Source organism: Diadema antillarum, unplaced genomic scaffold, assembly GCF_040938485.1.
Source record: "Diadema antillarum isolate AM-2024a unplaced genomic scaffold, OU_Dant_1.0 seq00000782_RagTag, whole genome shotgun sequence".
In the NCBI taxonomy this organism is placed as follows: domain Eukaryota; kingdom Metazoa; phylum Echinodermata; class Echinoidea; order Diadematoida; family Diadematidae; genus Diadema; species Diadema antillarum.
Window position 1 is genome coordinate 93,084 of NW_027271670.1, and position 22,256 is coordinate 115,339.

At 38.0% G+C, this 22,256-nt stretch overlaps 1 protein-coding gene across 1 annotated transcript in view; it reads left to right on the top strand.

The window, feature by feature from the left end:
• Positions 1 to 3,669: 3,669 nt before the first annotated feature.
• LOC139739092 (uncharacterized) overlaps positions 3,670 to 22,256 on the top strand; it is a 50,312-nt gene continuing 31,725 nt past the window's right edge. The window contains exons 1-6 of the mRNA XM_071649712.1: positions 3,670 to 3,825; positions 13,118 to 13,193; positions 14,380 to 14,499; positions 17,393 to 17,511; positions 18,060 to 18,166; positions 21,229 to 21,460. Of these exons, the coding sequence (XP_071505813.1) occupies positions 13,151 to 13,193; positions 14,380 to 14,499; positions 17,393 to 17,511; positions 18,060 to 18,166; positions 21,229 to 21,460 (621 nt within the window). The 5' untranslated portion in view covers positions 3,670 to 3,825; positions 13,118 to 13,150. The remainder of the gene's footprint in view (positions 3,826 to 13,117; positions 13,194 to 14,379; positions 14,500 to 17,392; positions 17,512 to 18,059; positions 18,167 to 21,228; positions 21,461 to 22,256) is intronic.

Below are 22,256 nucleotides of genomic sequence, written 5' to 3' on the forward strand. Positions count from 1 at the left end.
GACAAACAGCCAACACCCTGTTGTCATAGCAACTCAACAAGTAGAAAATAAAGAAGAAACAAACAGAACAATTACAACAGACAATATAGATAATACACGTAATTCATTCAGTACCATTCACATTATAGAGAGGCTTTATTTATCTGTACACAATGCACACTCTCATCATCGTAATTGTTTAAAAAAAAAATCGAGAGCTTGTTTATAAAGTTTATTTTATATTTAAGAAAGATCACTTCGTCAATGAATTCACCTTGTGATTATGATTGTGAAAATACAAATTAAGTGTAATTTCGGACAAGCATAGAGTAAAGTTATTACTCTACTTGTCATTATGGCAATATTATTGCTTATCAGAGCAATGAATAAACTCTAAGCAACTACGCAGCCAACGGGAAACAACACTGGAATAACGGACAGAAATAAAGTGAATCCTATCGCATGGAACTTCATATTTTTGTAAATATAGATGAAATCTACGTTTTATCGATTTGATATAGTCAGCTTGAGGTAATGTCAACAATGAATTGAAGAGAAATTGACTCTTTGTTATTACATGATGTGTTAGAATGAATTGTAGTCTGTTGACTTTGAAAGAAAATCTAACGACGATGAGAAATGCATGATAATGTGAAATTATATGAATTCACAATAATAAAGCAACAATACACAAATGAATTTGATAGATTTTTGGTCCATTTAAGACAAACGGAAAAGATGAGACAGCGACAACTTAGTCTTTCCAATTTCCAATTTCATTTGATTTCGTTTATTTTCATTTTCATCTAAGAGTGTCAGTGTACAAAAGTAGCATGAAGAAAGATAAAACAATGTACATAAATATTTTACAAACGTCGAAATGAAATATAAAAACAATAACTTGACGAAGAAACATATGCTATTTATGTGTTGCTTGAAGGTTTGCATGGTGAAGTAAATGAGGGAGAAAGGTTTGCGGTGACATCATGTGTATGTAGTCCTCAACCGGATCGTTGCTTGCCCCCCCCCCCCCCCCCCCGACTCCCTTTTCTCAACATATCGTAGTCTCATCTCTCCTCGACTTACCTTTCCTTCGTGGGATTACTAGTATCCTTTCTCCACTGATTCCGCATCCAATAGTCCACATTGTTCGCAGACTTTGTTCTTCTCTTGGTTTCATGAATCTTCCCTTCTCTCTCCTGTCTCCATGATTTTCCAACCTTCAACTCCTCCCTCTGCCTCTTCTCTTCCATTTCATCTTTCTCCTAACGATGTCCGAACATCTTACTTGATTCTCACTCTATTCTTTCATACCACTATCTCTGTTCCCTTCTCTACCGTCTCCACTAGTGCAACTTCAACTTCCAGCCCATTACTGTCCCCCACTCTTCACTTCTTGCCCTCCTTTATACCTGACCCCCATATGTCGCTTCCCTCTTCAATTCTCCTCTTTCTGGGCTCTTCTTCTGCCAAGCAACGATCCGCTGAGTTAATGACTACGTACACATGGTGTCACCGCAAACCTTTCTCCCTCCTATGCTATTTACTGCATAATGTTGAAAATGCTGCAAATGGAGGGGAAACTATATAAAAAGTATAGAGCGTGTAAACTTGCATGCAGGCTGGTATAAGTTTTATACAGTTTCAAAGAAAATGTAACGCATGGAGACTTCAGGACATAAAAAGACTGGGAAAATCAAAGAGTAAGAGAGAGAGAAAGAGAGAGAGAGAGAAACAACGAGAACAGAGAAGTTAACAGTGGCCAGAAAAATCAATGGATGATCAGAGTATCGTGCGAGTGAATCACACACACACGCAAAAAAAAACCCACTAAAAAACACCTGTAACAGCGATATATAGCATCAAACACGAATAGGGAAAAAAGCACAAATGCTATACATTTGTATAAGCTTGTTAAATGCCATTGTCATCAATTCCGGATACTATAAAAAGATAACATGCCCTGAAGTATTCATATGATTTAAATCTATATCAACACAGACAGGTGAAACTGGAGAGCGAGGCTGAGGAATAGAGCTGAGAGACAAACTTAAACTGAAAAAAAAAAATCGAGGAGCAAAAGAAAAACCAGGACCTGAGATGCTCTAAAAACAAAAACACACAGAATAGTCAATGGAAGATCAACCTTTGCCTGAATTTCCCGTGTGAAAACAAGATTAATGAATGAATGAAAAATAGGAGGCTTGTGCACGTAATATTAATGGAATTTTAAGCACTAAAAACTAGCAGAAAATAGCTGAAAGTGGGATATTTCAAAAAAAATGAGGAAAAAGGTGAAAGCAACAAATTTGAATACATACATGTTTATATATAATATATAATCCAGGCCTTTATGACAAAATATTCTATTTTTGTTGCTTTCCTCTTGTTCCTCATTCACTTCCTATATACTTTTTCCACTTTCTCCACTTTCTCCTGCCATCTCTTCCTCCTCTTCCTCTTCATCCTCCTTCTCTTTCTCCTCAGCCTCTTCTGCCTCCTCCTCCAGCTTCTTCTCACCGTCTTCCATTTTTCCTCCATCTTTTCCAGTTCTTCCTTCTCCAGCTTCCTTTTCCTTCTCAGCCGATGCCATTTCATGCTTATTCTTCAAGTTGCATCTCTCAATTATAAAACGCAAGCCTCGTTGCGACACTGTGCCGTTTTGTAAGCTATACTCCCACTGCTCTACCTAGTATACTTTATGGTCGCTAGATCTATTTAGTCTAGTCAAAGAGATTTTCCCCAGTGGAGAAAAATCTCTTCTTCTTCTTCTTCTTCTTCTTCTTCTTCTTCTTCTTCTTCTTCTTCTTCTTCTGGTAAAGTCTGCCCCCTTCAAAACTGAAGATTAAGTTGCAGACTACGGATATTATCTACATTATAATACAGTTTATTTACAGATATTTACAAGAACATTTTGTAATGATTTTGTAATGATTTTGTAATGATTTTGTAATGCCTAATTTTGTAATGATTATTGAAAAATGTTATTCTTTGCTATCTATGTATCATTCCTTCAAACGCATGTCGAATCTATATTTTTTTGTACATTCTGTTGAAAGAAGTGAAAATAAAACCTTTGAATTGAATTGAATTGAACATAACAAATATGACGAAAGAGAATAGCCAATGAGATCAACCGTTACATTCCTCAATTATGTTTATTCATTACTGTTATTATGTGTGGTTTTCAATAAATTGAATTGAATTGAATTGAATGGAATTGAATGGAATTGAATTGAATTGAATTGAATTGAATTGAACTGAACTGAACTGAATTGAATTGATTTGATTTGAATTGAATTGAATTGAATTGAATTGATTTGATTTGAATTGAATTGAATTGAATTGAATTGAATTGAATTGAATTGAATTGAATTGAATTGAATTGAATTGAATTGAATTGAACTGATGCAAAGTGCGAGCCTCGCTGCGATACTGTGCCGTTTTGTACTCCATGGTCGCTAGATGTAGGCCAATCATATTCCACTGGTTACGAGGTTGCTCCCTACACTAGTAAACACAGGTAACATTTACGACGGCGCAGGTGTGTTGCATGCACGGGATTTCCCATGGAACATTTGTTATGGTTTTATCACAAGCATCCGATCCTATGATCCTCGTAGCGTCCACGGATGTATGCAACGAAGGGGTGGATCGCGATTTCTCGTGACTTGAGTATGTACTAGTATGCCGTGACTTGTGATTGTCGATGAAAAATCGCAATACGGTAGTGTACTTATGTTCAAAACATAATCGTCCCACGCGCCGCCGCCATGCGCCAGAGCTAGAGCAATTCTAGCAAGTTACAAGTAGATGCCTACTCGGAGACGGAGAATTACATTGAGAGTAAGTTTACGTGTGTAACAGAATTGCACTTGACTGTTCATACATAGGCCTTACGTCAAACTGGTCAAACAGTTGTGCGAGATCACCAACAAGCCTAACGCCTGCACGCTGTAAGGTAATGTATGGACTATGGTCTGTTGGAACTGGTAATTTATGCAATGTTATATGAATGCTGCTATTAATGATAATATGTTTGTAAGGGTTATACTCTTTAGAGTAAAATATTAGAGACCTAGCTCCAACTTGCAACGTTACACTGACTGTTAGTTATCACTATCACTATCAGTGCTTTTGTTGTCATTTCCACTGTGGGACTGCTACAGATCCCCAGGCCCAAGTCACGGCAAAGTGTAAATTTAGTTAAAGTTTTTCTTTCACCCGTGCCGTGGGGCCGTGCGTGCTGTAGACTATTCACCTGTCTTGTCGGGCCTTAGTTTCAGGCTTTGGAAACACAATACTACTGCTAGTGCTAGTCTTGTAATGCTCTCTCACGTCACTTCCAGCAAACTTTCCTCTGTGTGTCAAACTTGTCTGCCTTGACTTCTTATAATCTTATTTGCAGTTTTGACTGCTACTCTGCAAAGTATTAAGGTTAGACAGAAAGATCCGTCTGTCAGAAGGAGTCTTTTAATAATTGACGTTATCGCTCTCCTCCGTGAAGCCAGACGCGGCCTCTGCGGAACATATCCCCGACGACCAGATACAGACCGATATTTCGGTCAAGCAAAGTACTTGTATCTGAATTTGTTGTAGGGTTGGGGGTACCACCTATCGTCACCCTAGGCTAAGGATCTGTAGCTTGTTTATTCTAAAAATATAACACAAATTCGCCTAATTCTTACCTTAAATTAGCCCCGGAGACCGCGCCGCCAGGCGCGGTCCTGGCGGCTTCCCCGCAGTTTCGCTTATGTTATAGTTCAAGTATTCTGTGCGCTTGTGCAAGTGATTGTGAATTCTGTGAACATCGGTGAGCTGCTTATAAGACATCATTTTGTGCATCACAAGCAATGAAATGCATCATACAGTCGCCGATGATAGTCATTTAGGTTTCATCAACCCATGTAAGTATTCCTAGTAGTTTCTGTTGAAAAATGAAGGAAATATAGCGCCGCAAAGGCACCCGTTTGTTCAACATGAAGATCTTTTATGGGAGCACGGCGCAGCCGCCACACTGCGTGTGGCGGCTGTCGCAGTTAACCTCAAATATGCCATAAATACTGCAGTTTTGAATGTCGTGACCGTCTCGTTGATTATGAATCTCCGTTTTAAAATAGCGCAATTTTAGTGCGTGCGTTCCGTTTTCTTCCCGCAGCTAAAAAGGGTACCTTGCGATCGGCACCCCCTCCCCTCCATAGGTAATACACGTGAATTTCACAGCATAGGTAATACACATGAATTTCACAGCATAGGTATTAGGTAATACACATGAATTTCACAGCCACGCGTCGTTACTGAGCAGATGTGTAATTTTTAGCTTGGTTTGTTAGTTTGTTTTTGAATTTGATTTTCGTTTCTTCGTTTTTATTGTCTTTATAGCTAATGACACTTAATCCCGTGCGTACCTTCGCGTTCTATACGCAAACAGCCATGATACGCAGGGTGCCGGTGGGAAGGTACCCTCCTGCCGATAGGTGGTACCCCTACCATACTTCTTTGACAGGAATGCATCAACTTCTGACCTGATTCTGTTAACTGTTGTTGCTTCCACTGCTGACGTTTTTTTTTTTCCTTTTTTTTTCTTTTTCCGTCTTTATTTTGCTTCTTCACAGATTAACAGATACAGAATTTTGACATTGCTGCATATATAAGTACCGTATAATGTTTTCTTTTTTGCAATGGTAAAAAACAAATTGTAATACAATGCAAGGGGGAGGCTAAAAACTCCCTCATTTATACCAAAAACAAAGAACCGAGTCCACTCAGCTTGTTGGGCTCAGCCACAACCCCAACATATTCTCAGTCATGTTTCAGGGATGATTTAATCATCCCTGCAAAACTTTCCATCCCCACTTGTCTACAGGCCGAACAAGCCAGTCCAGACAGAGTCTATAATCATATTGATCATGACAAGTGCAGAGGTTTGAAAATCTGAGTTAAAAGTGTAATTGACTGTAATTAGAATTTAGGAATGTAACTGAGCCCAATTGCTTAGACTGCAAGTAACAAACACCATTTGGTTCTATGAAATGTTAATTTTCCTTTTCTATAAGCTATAGCTCTTTCAACCTTTTCTAGATAAATTATCTCATTCTTAAACTGATCAAAACTTAAGGTCTTGTCTTGACATTTGTTACGGAAAATAAAATGTTTTGCATATAAAATAATGGTGTTTACCAGAGTCTTCTGGGTGTCAATACCAAAACAGATATCAATACAGGTTAGAGGTGAAGAAAGTATTGCAGTTCTTTCTAGCCACTTCGTAACGTTTTGCCAAAAGGTTCGTACATAATCACAATAAAAAAACAGATGGAGCAATGTTTGCTCTTCAGTGTTGCATAAATTACAATTTGGGGATGATTTTATACCAATTTTAAATAAAAATTTGTTTGTTGCAATTATACGGTGCAAAAACTTAAATTGAAAGGTTCTAATTTTTGTATCTAATGTGGCAAAGAATGAAATATTGAAACGCTTTCTCCATATAATCAAACTCTCAAGAGGTTGTTGCAAATCTGTTTCCCATTTTAACAAAACACGGGAATACTCGGTTGGACAGATCTTTTTTAACAACTGTGAGTAACAAAATTTAACAGGTGATTTATGGCATACAAATGCTTCCAACCTGTCATCAAAAACTTCAGGCTGCTCATCAACATTTACATGTTCTTGTTTCAAAACTCTTTTCCACTCAGCAGGTATAGCTGATAAAATTGCAAAATAATCTAAATAGTTTGAAATAGGAAGATTAAATTCAGCCTGCAATTCTTCAAAAGACTTAAAAAAACCATTTTCTCGTATCAAATCTCTAACGTAAAATATACTTGCATTGGACCACCTTTTGTAAAATACAGTTTTGCCTGCTACCTTAATAAATGAGTTATTCCAAATCGATTGCCAAAGTATATCTTTATATCTAGCAGGGTTGTAGTATCTATAATGGGCCCAAGCCTTTAATACATCAATCCAAAAGAGATTTACAGATAAGTGGTTACAATCGTGTGCACTAAAGTTTCCTCTGAAAACACTCTTTCCTCCACATTTCTCCAGAAAGAATTTAGAGAACAATTTCCATTTTTTGGTTCCTGTTTGAGTTTCTTCCTCGAGAAATCTCTTTACCCAAGATACTTTTAATGCCTGACAAAAACTTTCTGCATGTGGCATTTTCAAGCCTCCATTTTTGTAATCATCATACATAATAATACGTTTAATACGGTCAGTTTTTTGGTTCCAAACAAAGTTGAACAGGAGTCTCTGTAACTCATCAAAAAAACGTTTTGGAGGATCTTGTATGTTACTGAATAAATACACAAACTTAGGCATCACCAGTGACTTAATTATAGTAATTTTTCCTAACAGTGTCAAGTTACGGTGTCTCCAAATGTTCAGTGTGCTTTCCGTTTCTTTCAACTTTATTTGGAAATTCTGGTTAAAACAGTCTACACTTCCTCTTAAAGGTATATATATTCCCAAGTAAAATAAATACTCTGTTACCCAGTTCATCTGGATATCTGAACACAAAGTGCCACTCCACGGACCAAGACAAGCGATGTTGCTTTTTTCAATATTAACTTTCATCCCAGATATTTTTTGAAAAGCAGACAGTAATTGAAATGTGTTTCTTAAGTTCACTTCATTAGCAGATAAATATACAATCGTATCATCAGCGTATTGACTAACTCTGAGTTCGACTCCATCAATTTTAATGCCAGTAATGTTCTTACTTTGCCTTAACATGATACCTAGGATTTCAACTCCAACTAAAAACAAATAGGGTGATAAAGGGCAACCTTGTCTGACACCTTTTTGCAAATTAAAATTGCTTGAAGAATATCCATTGTTAATTACACAACTGGATATGTCCGAGTACATCACTCTAATCCATGTAATGAAGTCGTCTTTAAAACCAAAGGTTTTTAAGCAAGCTATTAAAAAATTCCACTCAATATTGTCAAATGCTTTTTCAAAGTCTATTGACACAGCTAAACCTTTGAATGGTTTCATTTGACAATACTGAATCACATCTTTCAATAGTCGAATATTTTCTCCAATATAACGATTTTTTAAAAAGCCTGTCTGATCAAAATCTATTAAAAAAGGCAGGACTTTCTTAAGTCTATTTGCAAAAACTTTTGCTAGAATTTTATAGTCATTGTTCAGAAGTGTGATAGGTCTCCAGTTTTTCAAATGGAGCTTATCTTTACCCTTTTTTGGCAGTAAAGTGATGACACCCCGCTTCATCAGTGTAGACAGCTCTCCATCTATAAAACAAGTGTTAAAAACTTGACATAGTATATCTTTTATGTCTTGCCAAAATACCTTGTAGAAATCTATAGGAAGGCCATCACAACCCGGAGTTTTTTCACTTGGAATTGATTTAACAGCCTCGAAACACTCTTTTTCAAATACCATGCCTTCACAGAGGTTTGCCTGTTCTTCTTTTAACATAGGCATTGAAATATTATCAAAAACTTCTTTAATGTCCCTTTCTTCAACTTTACATGATGTATATAAATTTTCATAAAAATCCTTTTCCATAGTCAAAATTTCAGATGGGTCACAAACGATCTCGTCATTCTTTTGAAGTTTTTGAATATGTTTTTTGTTGTAATTTCTCTTCTCCAAATTAAAAAAATATTTTGTATTTTTTTCACCATCACTGACCCAAGAAGCCCGGGTTCTAATCATTGATCCCCTAACAAATTCTTCTTGAATTTTAGTTAATTCTGCTTTCTTGTTCAATAACAACTTTTCTAGATCATGATCATCAGGATTTTGATCAAAATCGTTTTGAAGTTTTTCTATTGATTTTGCTAATAGTTGGAAGTTATGTTTTAAATCTCGTCTAATCTTTGAAGATAATTCAATACACTTTTGTTTTACTTTAAATTTAACAAACTCCCATAAGTTACAAACACTCATATGAGAGTGCAACTTAATTGTAGATATTATAACTTTTCTTATTTGTTCCCGATTGTATTCTTGTGACAAAAGAGATGTATTCATCTTCCAGAACCCTGGTCCTCTTTTAGGGACCTTCTTAATAACTATTAAGGAAATAGCTGAATGGTCACTCCTGTGCCCATAATGTATATTACAATCCTCAACATAGTTACAGATATTTTTAGAAACCAAGAAATAGTCTAACCTGCTACGTGAGAGTTTGGAGCGCCAAGTAAATTGTAGCTTACTGGGGTTTCTTTCACGCCAAACATCCACAAGATCAAAATCATCTTTTAAGGTTTCTAATGCATCATAACAACGAGGGTGATATCGAACATGAACTGGATACCGATCTAAAACAGGGTTTTGAACAGTGTTCAAATCACCACCTATGAACAAAGGTTCTTCACAATACTCAGTTAATACATCATGTAAATTTTGAAAAACATCCACCTTATCTTTGTTTGGGCCATATAAATTTACAACTGTAAACTTTGTAGTTTCACCATAAGACAAATTAAGCAAAAGTAACCTTCCTTCTTTGTCTCTGTGTACTTCCAAAACATCTAAACCACAGTTGGCTCTTAATAAAATACAGACACCTGCACTGTCCGACTGACCGTGACAAAAATATATTTTATTACCCCATTCACTTGACCACACTGCTTCACAGTTCTCTGTACTGTGTGTCTCTTGTAGTAAGAATAAATCATATTTTTGCCTTCTAAGCCAACTAAATAAACATCTTCGTTTCACATCATTAGCTAAACCTCTGACATTGAGAGAGTATAACCTAACCTCTATATTTTCACTCATTGTTCAAATTTGTCATCAATTTAGTTTTCATAGACCTGTACATGCAATCAATTTGCCATTTTATCTGAAGAAGCAAAACTACATACATACAAACTACAAAACTCTGTAGTAAATCCAATAGAGGGTGCTTATAATTAAAACAAAGCAAAGTCTTACTTTGAAACCTTTCATCTAGGCACTTATGACAATCCATTGTTTCTTCTCAAAATTCTCAAAAAAAATTCTGAAACTCAGGAAGACAAAATAATGCTCGCAAAATTAACTTTCCTCTGCCATTCAAAAAGGCCCTAATCAATGTCCAGTGTTGAAACACGTTCATTTGTACGAATATCATGCTTTTCCCGCATCAACTATACTCTGTCTATAGATCGCGAATAGTCTTGAGTGGTCCACTGCTGACGTTGGTACTGGTACAGTGGTAGCGTATTCCACTGAGACCCTGTGAGATACTACCCTGTGACTCGTGAGTGAAGTTATTTTTTCTGATATTGAAACGTGCATGTTTTTTCTGGATCTTGAATTGAAGTTGTGGCCACAAAGATATATAAACTCTCATCTTTTGTCTTGAAAAGCTTAGAACAGTTGGTGTCGGTAAAGGCGGGTTAAAGCCATTCATAATTTTAAAGACTTGGATCATAATTGTGACCTCTAGTCTTAGTCTCCTGTAGGCAAAAGTAGGCAGATTCAATTTCTCTAGTTTCTCAGCATATGGCAGATTATGTAGATGAGGCTTTATGTTTGTTACCCTTTTTTGGACCTTTTCTATGGTGCTGTTAAATATCAAATGTCAAGTTTGAGTTGTAGACTCCGGACACAAGTTGCCATATTCAAGGTGTGGTCTCACTAATGCTTGGCCTTTGAAGAGGAGTGAGAACATATACCTTCATCAATTTGGTCGAAAGTCCTAAGTTCTGATAAGGCCCACAATCCTATTGCCTGTATTTGCCACTCTTTCTACGTGCACCGGTACATGTCTGCTGAATTTCAGTGTGGGGTCAAATGTTACTCCTAGATTATTCTCTTCTTCTCTTGTCTCGATTTTAGTTCGTTTTACTCCATCTCTTATGTCGTACAGGATATGTTAGGAGAATGTTGTTTCCCATCATTTTCATACATTTGCTGTAGTGCATGATACCACATTTCCCAGCATTGAACTTCAGCTGCCTTTTCTCTGCCCAGTCACTCAAGCTGTTCAAGTCATCTTGTAGTGTATCAATATCCTGTGTGTCCTTGATTTGGGCAAATATTTTCGTGTCGTCCGCAAACATCTCTGCATGACCCTTCAGATTGTTAGGAAGGTCATCTGTTGTATGTACATCATGAACAGACATGGCCGTAAATATGCTTCCTTGCGGGATTCCACTAGTGACTCCTTGCCCACAATAACTCTTTCCCATTCACCACCACATGCTGAGTACGATCAGTCAGGAAATTTCTGATCCAGCTCAGTATGCTCCCACGGATACCCATGGCCTCCACTTTCTTTATTAGCCGCTGATGTGGGACCGAGCCAAATACCTTGCTATTCACAGGCCACGTCTACTCCTCCGCCTTCATCAAGCATCCTCGTCCATGTATCTAGTACCTCGATACGCTGTGTCACACACGATCTCCCATGACGAAAACCATGCTGGTGCTAGTTCTCTTCCAAGAATCCCATTACATGGTCCCTCATGGTAGACTCCATTATTTTGCTAACCACAGATGTCAGACGAACTGGTTGGTAATTTCCAGGGTTGGAAGATTTGCCCTTCTTGAATATGGTGGAAACATGTGCTTCTTTCCATCTATCTGGGACCATACTGTTCTCCAGAGACTTACTGAAGATTGTTGTCAGCGGGTCTGCTAGTACTTCTGCTGCTTCCTTAAGAACCCGTGGATGAATTTTATCTGGACCAGGTGACTTGGATGGTTTCAGATTTGACAACTTCTCAAGTGCATCCTCTTTGCTTATCTGTAGATTCTGGATCGGCCTGCCAGGGTACTCTTTGTTTGTATCAACTATTATGTATTAGTGGAAAATTGAGCAAAGAAAATGGGATTCCATCGGGGATACTTATGTACATGTATTTAGTGAAACCTCCCAGTCTAGACCCTCTAGCTGTAGTCTGGGGGAAAGATTCTTTCGTTCAACTGTGACTTGCCTGTAACAGTTCTAAACCCACAAACATTTTAAATACAACCACAGTCCACACTGTAACCGCAACAGCGACCCCAACACATACATGTCGGTTACTAGTTACAGCGCCCTGCGCCCGGGTCAAGTCCACACTAAATATGTTACAAATGTACGCATCCCCAAAAGACCAAGTCTGTCCAAATTTTGGAGTATTCATACCATCATCATGGGGATGGTAATATATTATTGATCTATGAAAGTAAGATACTGCTGAAGCAGTGATCAAGTTGTATTGTCATTGACGTGCTGTGTTCATGATACTACACTAAAGAGTGCGTCATGTTCAACCAAGGAATGATCAAAATTTGTGTACATTTATATGCAAACTCATCAGAAGGGTGTGGGGAGAACGAAAAATTGGCAAACACATGTGCATGATGTGTAATAAATGAATGGTATGGAGACTAGCCAATGTGAAACAATATTTGCACTGTATAAAACTGTTTATGAAGTGTCTAGAAAAACATTCTGTATATAGAGTCTTCTAGAAATTCACTAGTTTATTTTATTTAAGTTTCGTTTAGTTTATTCTTTTGTAGTTGCTTTCTGTAAGTACGATCATGGATCTTGATTGTTGGTCAGTGGTCATGTGGTTTCTCTTGGTAAATGGTATGTTATCATACAGATTGAACATGAAACTAATTTTTCAGACAGCAACAGATCAAGTTATGATTACACACTCTTTCAGTGAAAACATTCTAGTTGAGACATTCCAGATCAAGCACCATGAGGGCCCCTTAAAGACGGATATCGATGCTATACCAAAAGCCATGATCATCATCATCATCATCACTATCTTTTACTAATTCTTAGGGTCGTTCTTCGTCTTTTTGTGTTCATATACAGTACATACGTATACTATATGGTACCACCTTTCTTGCTGTTGAAACACACCAAGCATACAAAATTTTATAGACTTGTTGACCTCTACTGCTTTGTAATATCTGAGTGCAACAAACCCACGTACTGCTTGCAAGGGCAACTTGAATGGGCACTAAGTCATTAAAAGAACATCCTTGCCCCAAATTGTCCATTTGGACAAATGAGAGGAATATTTTTTGTGGTAACGGTAGCCTGAATATTCACGAATCTACCAAAGATATTTGCTTAATTTGCAGCCTACCTGTTTACAGTATAGAGCACTGTATTCATTGCACTCAATATAAACAACTTATTCATTTCTCTTTTTTTTCACAGAAGGTCATCTCTTCATGAGAATACCACCCAGCCATGGCTCTCGGACGAGCACCAAAGATCATTTCTGAGATAACAGGTAAATATGTTTTTTGTTACATGGGTATGTGGGCTTGGGACATGTAAATATGCTCGTATCAACCATTTCAAATTCAGTTTCAGACCAGGTTCTGTGATGCAAACAAGTTCATTTATTTGTAGTATTCAGCAGTGAATAGATTGGTTTTCATCATCTGCATGGTTTTCATCATCTACTTATGTTACTTGACCTGTGCAAACGATAATTTTTTGATCACATCTATCAGAAAATTTACTGATGCATCTTGTGTTGAAGTATTGATTGTATGGAAGCTGATATACAAGTAGAGCCAGCATGACCCCGTCTGCAGTGTATTATACCTGAACTAACAAATAACATGGAATGCAAAATCAAGGACGTGATTAATGCCATACTCACAGAATGCAATCTTGACACACAGGCCAGTATAGTGCAGAGTGTAACGACATATACCTTACATTAGTAGAGCAGATGCATGATTTTCAATTCCTACTTGCTGGTCTTTCATTGATTGTTAACTAGACAATGATGCATATTTTTTGATCTGACCAGTATATGAGTTGGGTATCTTTATAGATACCAAAATCTGCATGGACAAATCATGGCACTTAAATCTTTATGTGTCCAATCATGGTATGTCTGTAAGTCTTCGCAGCTTAGCATTCCCTCATCTCGTATTGCCTTTCACTTTAGAATTATCAACATGAAGTCCATTTTAAAAACAAACAAACTGGACTCTAATTATGAAACTGAAAGTAGCAGAATTGCCTGTGTTTATTTTGAAGGATTAATGTTTGCATGAAAAAATATTTTAATAAGTGACAAATATGAAATATATCCCCCTTTGTAGTAGAGATTTTGCATTACAAATCATTACAAATGTCCTCACAACCTTTACAATGTATGTTAACCCATTGAAGACGAGTCCTGAGTATACTCTGGTAAGTGTCTACATGAATGGGAAATGCTTGTTGTCTCAAAATCAGTCTGTCTTAAAATGGTTTAAAATAAGGGGGAAAAAAAGATAATTGAGATTTACTGCAAACTGTTTTCCTCTTGTTTACCAGTCGTGTTTCGTGTATGCAAAATTAGACTGTCATTCAATGGATTAAGGTACAATAATTCTTTCCTTGTAAGGGATCTTAGAAGAATGGGGTCAATGAGGGACAGATTTGTTGTGACCATGTCCACTCTTGGCTTTCATCAGAGTTCATCCAGGACTTGAAGAGGCAGTATGCTGACACCCAGCTCTCGATCACTGATGACAGTGTTCCTCTCCACAAGCTCTGCGCCAAGTTGGAGTATATGCTGCAGATTGATATGAAGCGTAAGAATGTTGAGCTCGCTCGGATTTAAGCACTCTGCACATCTTGCATGATTCCTTTATATATGATTATAAGATGCTACAACATTAAAAATAGCATGTGAAGAAGGTAATGAGACTATTTTTTTTTTCTTTTGTAGGTGAGCATTTTTGTCTCGCCCACCGGAGGTGAAGGCGAGACTAAGGGATCCAAATGGAGTCCGTCCGTCGTCCATCCGTCGTCCGTTGTCCGTCCGTCGTCCGTCGTCCTTCACAAATGTTAAAGTTTACCTGCAAGACTCTCTTATGATGCATAACTTGGCAACTGTTACAGCAATGACAGCCACACTTGGGTGATAGAAGCACTAGGGGTATCTTCATGTCATGGTGTTGTCGGAGGTCATGTGATGATGTCAAGGTCATTTGAGGTCATATATTAAAGAGTATGTGCAAGACTCTCTTTTCTATGTTAAAGTTTACCTGCAAGACATTCTTTTGACAAATAACTTCACATAAGTTGCTTGGATTACAACCTAACTTGGGTCATAGATGCAATGGGGGTACCTTCATGTGATGGTGCCATTGGAGGTCACAGGATAAGGTCAAAGGTCATTTGAGGTCATACGTTAAAGTTTACTTGCAAAACTCTCTTATCACATGTAGCTCGACACATGTTGCTACAATGGCAATCAAACTTGGGTGATGGATGCACTGGGGGTACCTTCATGTTATGGTGCAGTAAGAGGTCACAGGATAAGGTCAAAGGTCATTTGAGGTCATACGTTAAAGTTTACTTGCAAGACTCTCTTATCACACGTAACTCAGCACATGTTGCTACAATGGCAATCAAACTTGGGTGATGGTAGATGTCTCTTGGGAAGTTGAAGGTAACCACAAGGTCAAAGGTTACAGACGGGGGTCAACAAACTTTTAGGGCCCAATGTTAAGTTTTTAGGGCGCATTTCGTTTATGGCTCATAACTTTTGATTCCTTTGTCCGTTTGTGACCAAACTTGGATGGAAGATGTCCCTTGGGGAGGTGAAGGTCGTCACAAGGTCAAAGGTCACAGACAGGGGTCAACAAACTTTTAGGGCCCAATGTTATGTTTTTAGGGCGCGTTTTCATTGTGGCTCATTACTTTTGATCCCTATGTCCATTTGTGACCAAACTTATACGGTAGATGTCCCTTGGGAAGTTAAAGGTCATCACAAGGTCAAAGGTCACAGAAAGGGGTCAACAAATTTTTAGGGCCCAATGTTAAGTTTTTATGGCGCGTTTCGATTATGGCTCATTACTTTTGATCCCTTTGTCTGTTTGTGACCAAACTTGGATGGTAAATGTCCCTTAGGGTGTTGAAGGTCACCACAAGGTCAAAGGTCATAAGCAGGTCAATTAACTTCTGGGAGTTATAAAAAATATTAATTCCTTGTACGTGAATGGGCGAGACACAATTTGGCGATTGCCTTGTTTTGGGGTGGGGACAGATTTAAGATATCTGTAAGGTACAAATGTATAGCACAAGAAATTATTACCAAGTTGAATTCTATGTACATTATCATTGAAGGCAAGATTTCATTACAAGGAATGAGAGAGATTCTACACCAAACTAAACACATCATGACTGCAAATTTAGAGCTTGAAAAACTAAAAATGCAGTAGCACTGTAGCAGGACAGAAATTTTATCTTTTTGTGACTTTCTCTGTACTTAATGCATCAGTACTATGGATGTGGTGGAAATATATGCAGTCGTAATAACATGAGTGGAATATTCATATAAAGGTATTCTGTAGCACTATCAATTTCTTCATGAAGTTGTCCTCCTTTCTTGCATACAGGAGAAGATTCGTAGACGAGTTTTGTTTTGTCTTGTTTTTGTTCGTTTGTTTTTTCTAAATTGTATGTTAGAATGCCCTAAGTGATGCCACCCCCCCCCCCCCCCCCTTTACCTTCCAACCTTGAAACTTTGGGACTGATATATGGGGAAATAACACTTCAAACAGTCAACAACCATATATATATGTGACCCACTGCAACAAAAGGATCCGAAAGTCGGGGGAGGACAATTTTCTGAACATGACATGACATTATTCCCTTACTCTTCCACTTTCATGTCATATATAATATGACCCATAAAAGTACTCAGTTGTGGAGATATTGACAATTTTATTAGCGCATGTCGAGTGGTTTAGGAAATCAACGTTTTGAGAAAACCGCCTTCAAAGTTTTCCTTCTGATGCTATCATTGAGATCAAGGGAAAGCAAGACAGTTTTCACCGTTTGACAGTAGCAGGCACGCTCCTGACAACCTCCGCGATGTTCATTTAAGCTTAGCGCCAGTGGTCTACGCACGACCAATCAGTAACCAGGATGTCATGCACTGACCAATTAGATCACCTCCTCATTGCTAGGGGTGGAGTCTAGCTGTGGCGCTAAATCCAAATCTTCGGACACGTTTCTGTTCCGTTGAAAGTCAGAAATCATGGCCCAGAAAAATGCTATTTTCTTGCCTTTCCTTTGATCATTTAGCTTCGAAATTTCGGCAGATGATAGAAGATACATTAGACTACAAAATTATGTCAAAAACAGAAATCCGAATGTTTTGACAGATTTTGATGATCTCACTTCAAACTCGATTTTCTCGGCTCACCCATCATCGACTTTAGGATCCTTTTGTTGTAGCGAGTCACATATTCTGTGGAAGGCAAGAATTGATTTCCGCGGCCTGTTTTGAGTTTAGGTTGACAACCCATTTGTTACATGTGTAAACTAGTTGTGTCATTCAGGGAGTGGAAGGGAGCAGTACGAGTCCGTAGCACTGTAAAACAGAAAGATTCTTCTTTGGACTGTCTCCTGCACTGGGAGTCTAGTGTGATCAGCAGGAATGACTTACCTGTGAGTGTCTGTTTAACCCTTTAGCTTCTGCACGATCTGGGATGTTTGCCGGCAAGAAGGATTACTGGGACTATATCTACCAGTGCCTCTACAAAGTTAAGGGTCTCAATGACGGCATTCATTTTGTGCGAGGAAAGAGCGAGGCAAGTATCCCTCATCTCTTAGTAATTGAACATAATTTGGATGACTTCAAAGCTTTCCAGCTGCTTCTGAATGAAGTATCAATTCCTCTATTTGATGGTGTGTAAATACATAGAGTTCCCGATTTATTCTTTCTTTGTATGAAACACTAGTATGTTGCTATTGAATGAATCCATTTTAAGGTGAATAAATGCATAAACTTGTTTAGATTCGAACATGGGAAAAGATGCCACTGGGGTATGCTGGCTTACAGACTTTTCCTCATAATCAGTGTCAGCATCAATGAGGAATTTACTCTTCACAGAGAAGATTTGTTCAGTGGCCCTTACACACCACACATTTTAGAACTCTTTGAATTTATTATGCTTTAATAAACATTATAGATTTGAGTAGAATATAATGCTCAAGAGTGTTAAAGTAATGTTGATGTCTTTCATGGATTTATTTCCTGTGTAAGTAATTTTGTTGAGCAGTTTAAGAAAGTGTGGCGTGAGGCACTACAACAGGGAAGTCACTCCCCAACCCTAACTAGCAATGTTCTCCTTTGCAGGTGAAGACATCCCTTGGGCGGGGCAGGGCCTTTATCCGTTACAGCCTGACTCACCATCGGCTAGGGGACAGTCTGCAGCAGTGTTTCAACAATCACAAGGTCACAAGGTGAGTTGCACTGGGTTTGCATACATCTGCTGGAACATATATTCTTGGTAGGGAAGATGTATTCTTGGAAGGGAAGTGTTCCCCCTAAATGTACATGCTGTTACATATTACGTAAGTGAAATGGTATTGTTAGTAGATCAGTGACTTTTTGCGCAAAGTCATACAAATATGAGGGGGTCTTATGTTTCATTATTTAAAGGTGCATGGTCCCGGTGTTTTAGTCAAATGCGTACGCGGGCGCTCGGCGCAAGTTTCCCATAGAGACCTATGCTATCAACTCCTCTTTGGCGCTTACGCTTTGGCCCACTTCCTCGAGTCTGAAGAAGTCTGATTCACTGTTGTCAGTGGTCCGATCACAGTTCGGCTCATGATTCGGCTGAGGGGGGTGACAGCTTTAGCAAACTTCTTTTGTGATGTCATAATAACAAGCACATATGCACGCACCCTGGCATTACTACAGACTGCGCGATGCGCAGAGAAGACAACGAAGGCAACGTCACTTAGCAACACCTACGCACTTTACTCTTGATGACAGCTCAACTTCGGTAATCTTCGTATCAATGCTACCGGTGATTGGCAGTATCATCAACACCGCCCTCTACACTACCGGGACTATGCACCTTTAAGTAATCAAGTAGATATCACTCAGTGTTTCATTCTTTGGCCATTCCAAGATGTCCTCCACAGTTGTCTGGCTGTCACAATAATCATTGAGTCACACTCCTCATTTGTGATGCATCGTCACATTACCCATATTAAGTCAGAAATCATAAAAGGAAGAACAATTTGCATAAAGCCAACTTTGGCAGTATCACCCTTACAGTTTTCTAACTTTTTAATCCTTTTTGAAAATATTTTCCTTGTGATGAAGTAAGGCAAATTATACATCAATTCAAAGCTTATCGTCTGGCAAAGTTTTATCATCAAAATTCCATAAAATTATTTTCACGACATTTTATGGCTTGTGTAATGATGCATCAAATGTGCTGTGTAGACATATATTTGTTCTTATATGTTTTTAAAAACAAGAGCCTGTTTTTTTCCTTCTCATGCCGAGAACATATTGGAGATACCCTCGTACACTCATCAAAGTTGGAGGTAGTCCTCATGTTGTGTTTTAGATTTGACAAATTCTAAGATTAGGGTTTGATTCTTTGTTTATTTGTTTGCATTCATAAGAAAATGGCAATATGCCAGTGAAGTGATAAGCATTTGAGTTGGCACAAATATCTGCCTGTTTGTTAAATTGAACAGCTTTATAATCAAGGATACCTTTCTCAGTAGGGTAGGTGTGTTTTTTGTTTTGTTTTGTTTTGTTTTTTTTTTGGGGGGGGGGGAGGGGGCACGCCCTCCCTAAGCTACTTTGAGTATGAAAACATCTCGACGGAAGAATTTCATGAATTTGAAGAATCCATTGTTATGGGCAGAAGCTTTGTTTCTTCCTTTGATAGTGATCAAAATTAATTGTTTCAATTTATTCTGGATGATCAATTGTCTTCAAATGTATTATGTTGTGACTTTGCATGTGTGATACATTCCTTTGCTGTGCTTGAAGTTACATTTTCTCCTACAATTTGTAGTTACTCTCCAAGGATTCTAATGCCATTTCCCATATTTGGCTGCTTCAGGAGATGAAAAAAGACTAATCCATACATATAATAGCTGCTGTAGTGATAAGGGAATGCAGTGTTTAGAAATGCACTAAAAATCAAATTTTCCACTTCAACTTTAAGGCTTATTTGTACTTTTTGTCAATAGGCATTACCTCTTTTGCATGTTAGTTTAGCACTATGCTTTGAGTCATATTAAGTGCAAACTTAGTGTAATGTCATTTATTTGAAGATACCCCCCTTCCCCCGGTCCCGCAGCTACCCCCACCCTGAAAAAAACATTCTGCGGCCCCTGAATGGGTCAGTTGAACCTACAATGTGCACTGTCAGGCATACTGTATTCTAGATTTAATGCATGGTACACCCAGTTTCAGTAAGAAGTGGGTTAGATTTGAAAAAGATGTTATGCTTTGTCAAGGTGTGATAGTACAGTTGTTGGCATTTCATTGGGACTCTGACATTAGAGAACACCACTTTGATGGAACCATATAACATTAACATTATCAGGGCCCCGTTTTATCAAAAGATAAAATCGATTTTAGATTTCCTTACCACACAGGCTGCCATAGACTTACAGTTGAAATCAAGTATATAATCAATTTTAACTCTTCATAAAACAGGGCCCAGGACGTGTTATTTTCACCTTTTAAACTGAATAAGATTTCGGTTTAATTGGACTCAATTTTCACCCTAAAAACCAATTTTCATATTGAATGTCACACCAATTTTCTGCCCTCTTTTCATCTGAGTAATTTCTCAACTGGGACTAAGGTCCTACTCCAGAGTTGTATTGATTAAGGCTGTGGTGACTGTATTTGTATCATAAGAAAAAAAATAAGATAAAAATCTGACGTAAACCCTGGCCAGATTCATTCAGTTCATTCTTTCATTTACCAGTAGTGAATGACCAAAACTTTTTTATTTGTCTGTGTGAAGTACCCTGTTCAATGTGTTATACTTGAATTGGTGCCAGGTTTGAAGTTGGCAAGAGGGTGGATGGGAAGTGACTCAAAGCTATTGAGTGACAGATTGAAGAGAGATGAGAAGGATCAGGGAGTAAGCTTGTTTATCTTTTGCTTTCGCTTTTGCTGGTCCCACTAATGCCAAATTGTATCTTGAGAGTTTCGTCACAGTATGATGCGTCATCGACAACCACTTCAGACAGGTTATCCTCAAGAACGTTTTGGAGCCAAAGCCGTGCATTACAAACGCCTGAGTTGTGAAAGATACTGACAGAAGATGACATCATTGTGGTAGACTAAAAAAACACAATTACTCAACGTCTGTAGATATTTCTCAATATCCTGTGTTTAATGTATCAGATTCCCTCATTGCATAGGAAATATTATTGAGCCTTAATTTGCGTTCTTGATACATTATGTATAGCCTCTTCTCATATGTTTATCTGATGAAAACATTTTCTTTTCTTTTCATTGTTTTCTGGTGACACAGCATATGGTATAATCCCAACTCTCTGCTGCTAAATCCAAGCCTCTTCTCTCCTCTGATAAATGACCTCTACGACCTCAACGACCTCCAATTTGACCTGGCTCCGTCAGGTCACGACCTGGATGCAGCCTGGCCAACCTCCTCCCACCGCAATGTAATGACTGCACCAGGAATGTATGGTCATGCATGGCAGCTACCCATAAGAACAGAGAGTCTCAGTAGTCTTAGCTCGCAGGTGAGATCTCCATGGCAACTAGAGCTCACATCTTTGTCATGTTTTTGTTTGTGTTTTGTTTCAATGTGTTCTTTTGTTCTCTCCAGCATCATCATCTTTTCTCCCCATGCTTACCTTCCCATGATGTTTTTTTTTACCCCTTTTAAAGGGCTGGTACAGTTTTGGTGAAGATGAGAATTGGGCTTTAACTTTTTGTGAGATACCAAGAAAACACTTATGATATAGTACAGAACATACCATTTTAAGAGGAATTCAAAGTTTATTTGACGAAAATTGGGTTTGGAATGACTGAAACATCAATCCAAAAACAAAGAAAAATAAAGTGATCTTAATAAAGTGTGGGTCCCACACTTTATTAGAATCACTCTTTTTTGATATCCCAGCCATTTCAAAACCAATTTTCATCAAATAAGCGTTGAATTCCTCATAGAATTACATGTTCTTTCATATTTTATAAAGAGGTTTCTCATTATCTCACCAAGAAATGTTAGAAGCCTGATATTAGGTCTCAACCATAACTGTACGATCCCTTTAAATTCTAGTTTCTCTCCATCATTCCATCATCATTATCATTACAGCACTTCACAGTTTGCACTCTCATCTTTCTTTCTTTCTTTTTAATCCTAGAATATTGAAGTTTAATTCAATGATAGTTGAGATAAAAAGTGGCAGTCAGCCTTATTGCATGAAGTGCAGTTAAAGCCCCTATTTCTTGGGCAGTTATTTTGCCCTCATCGTGTTCTGTAGCTTTCTTACTCGTGTGTCATTCCCTTGCTCATCTTTTCCTTCCATTTTC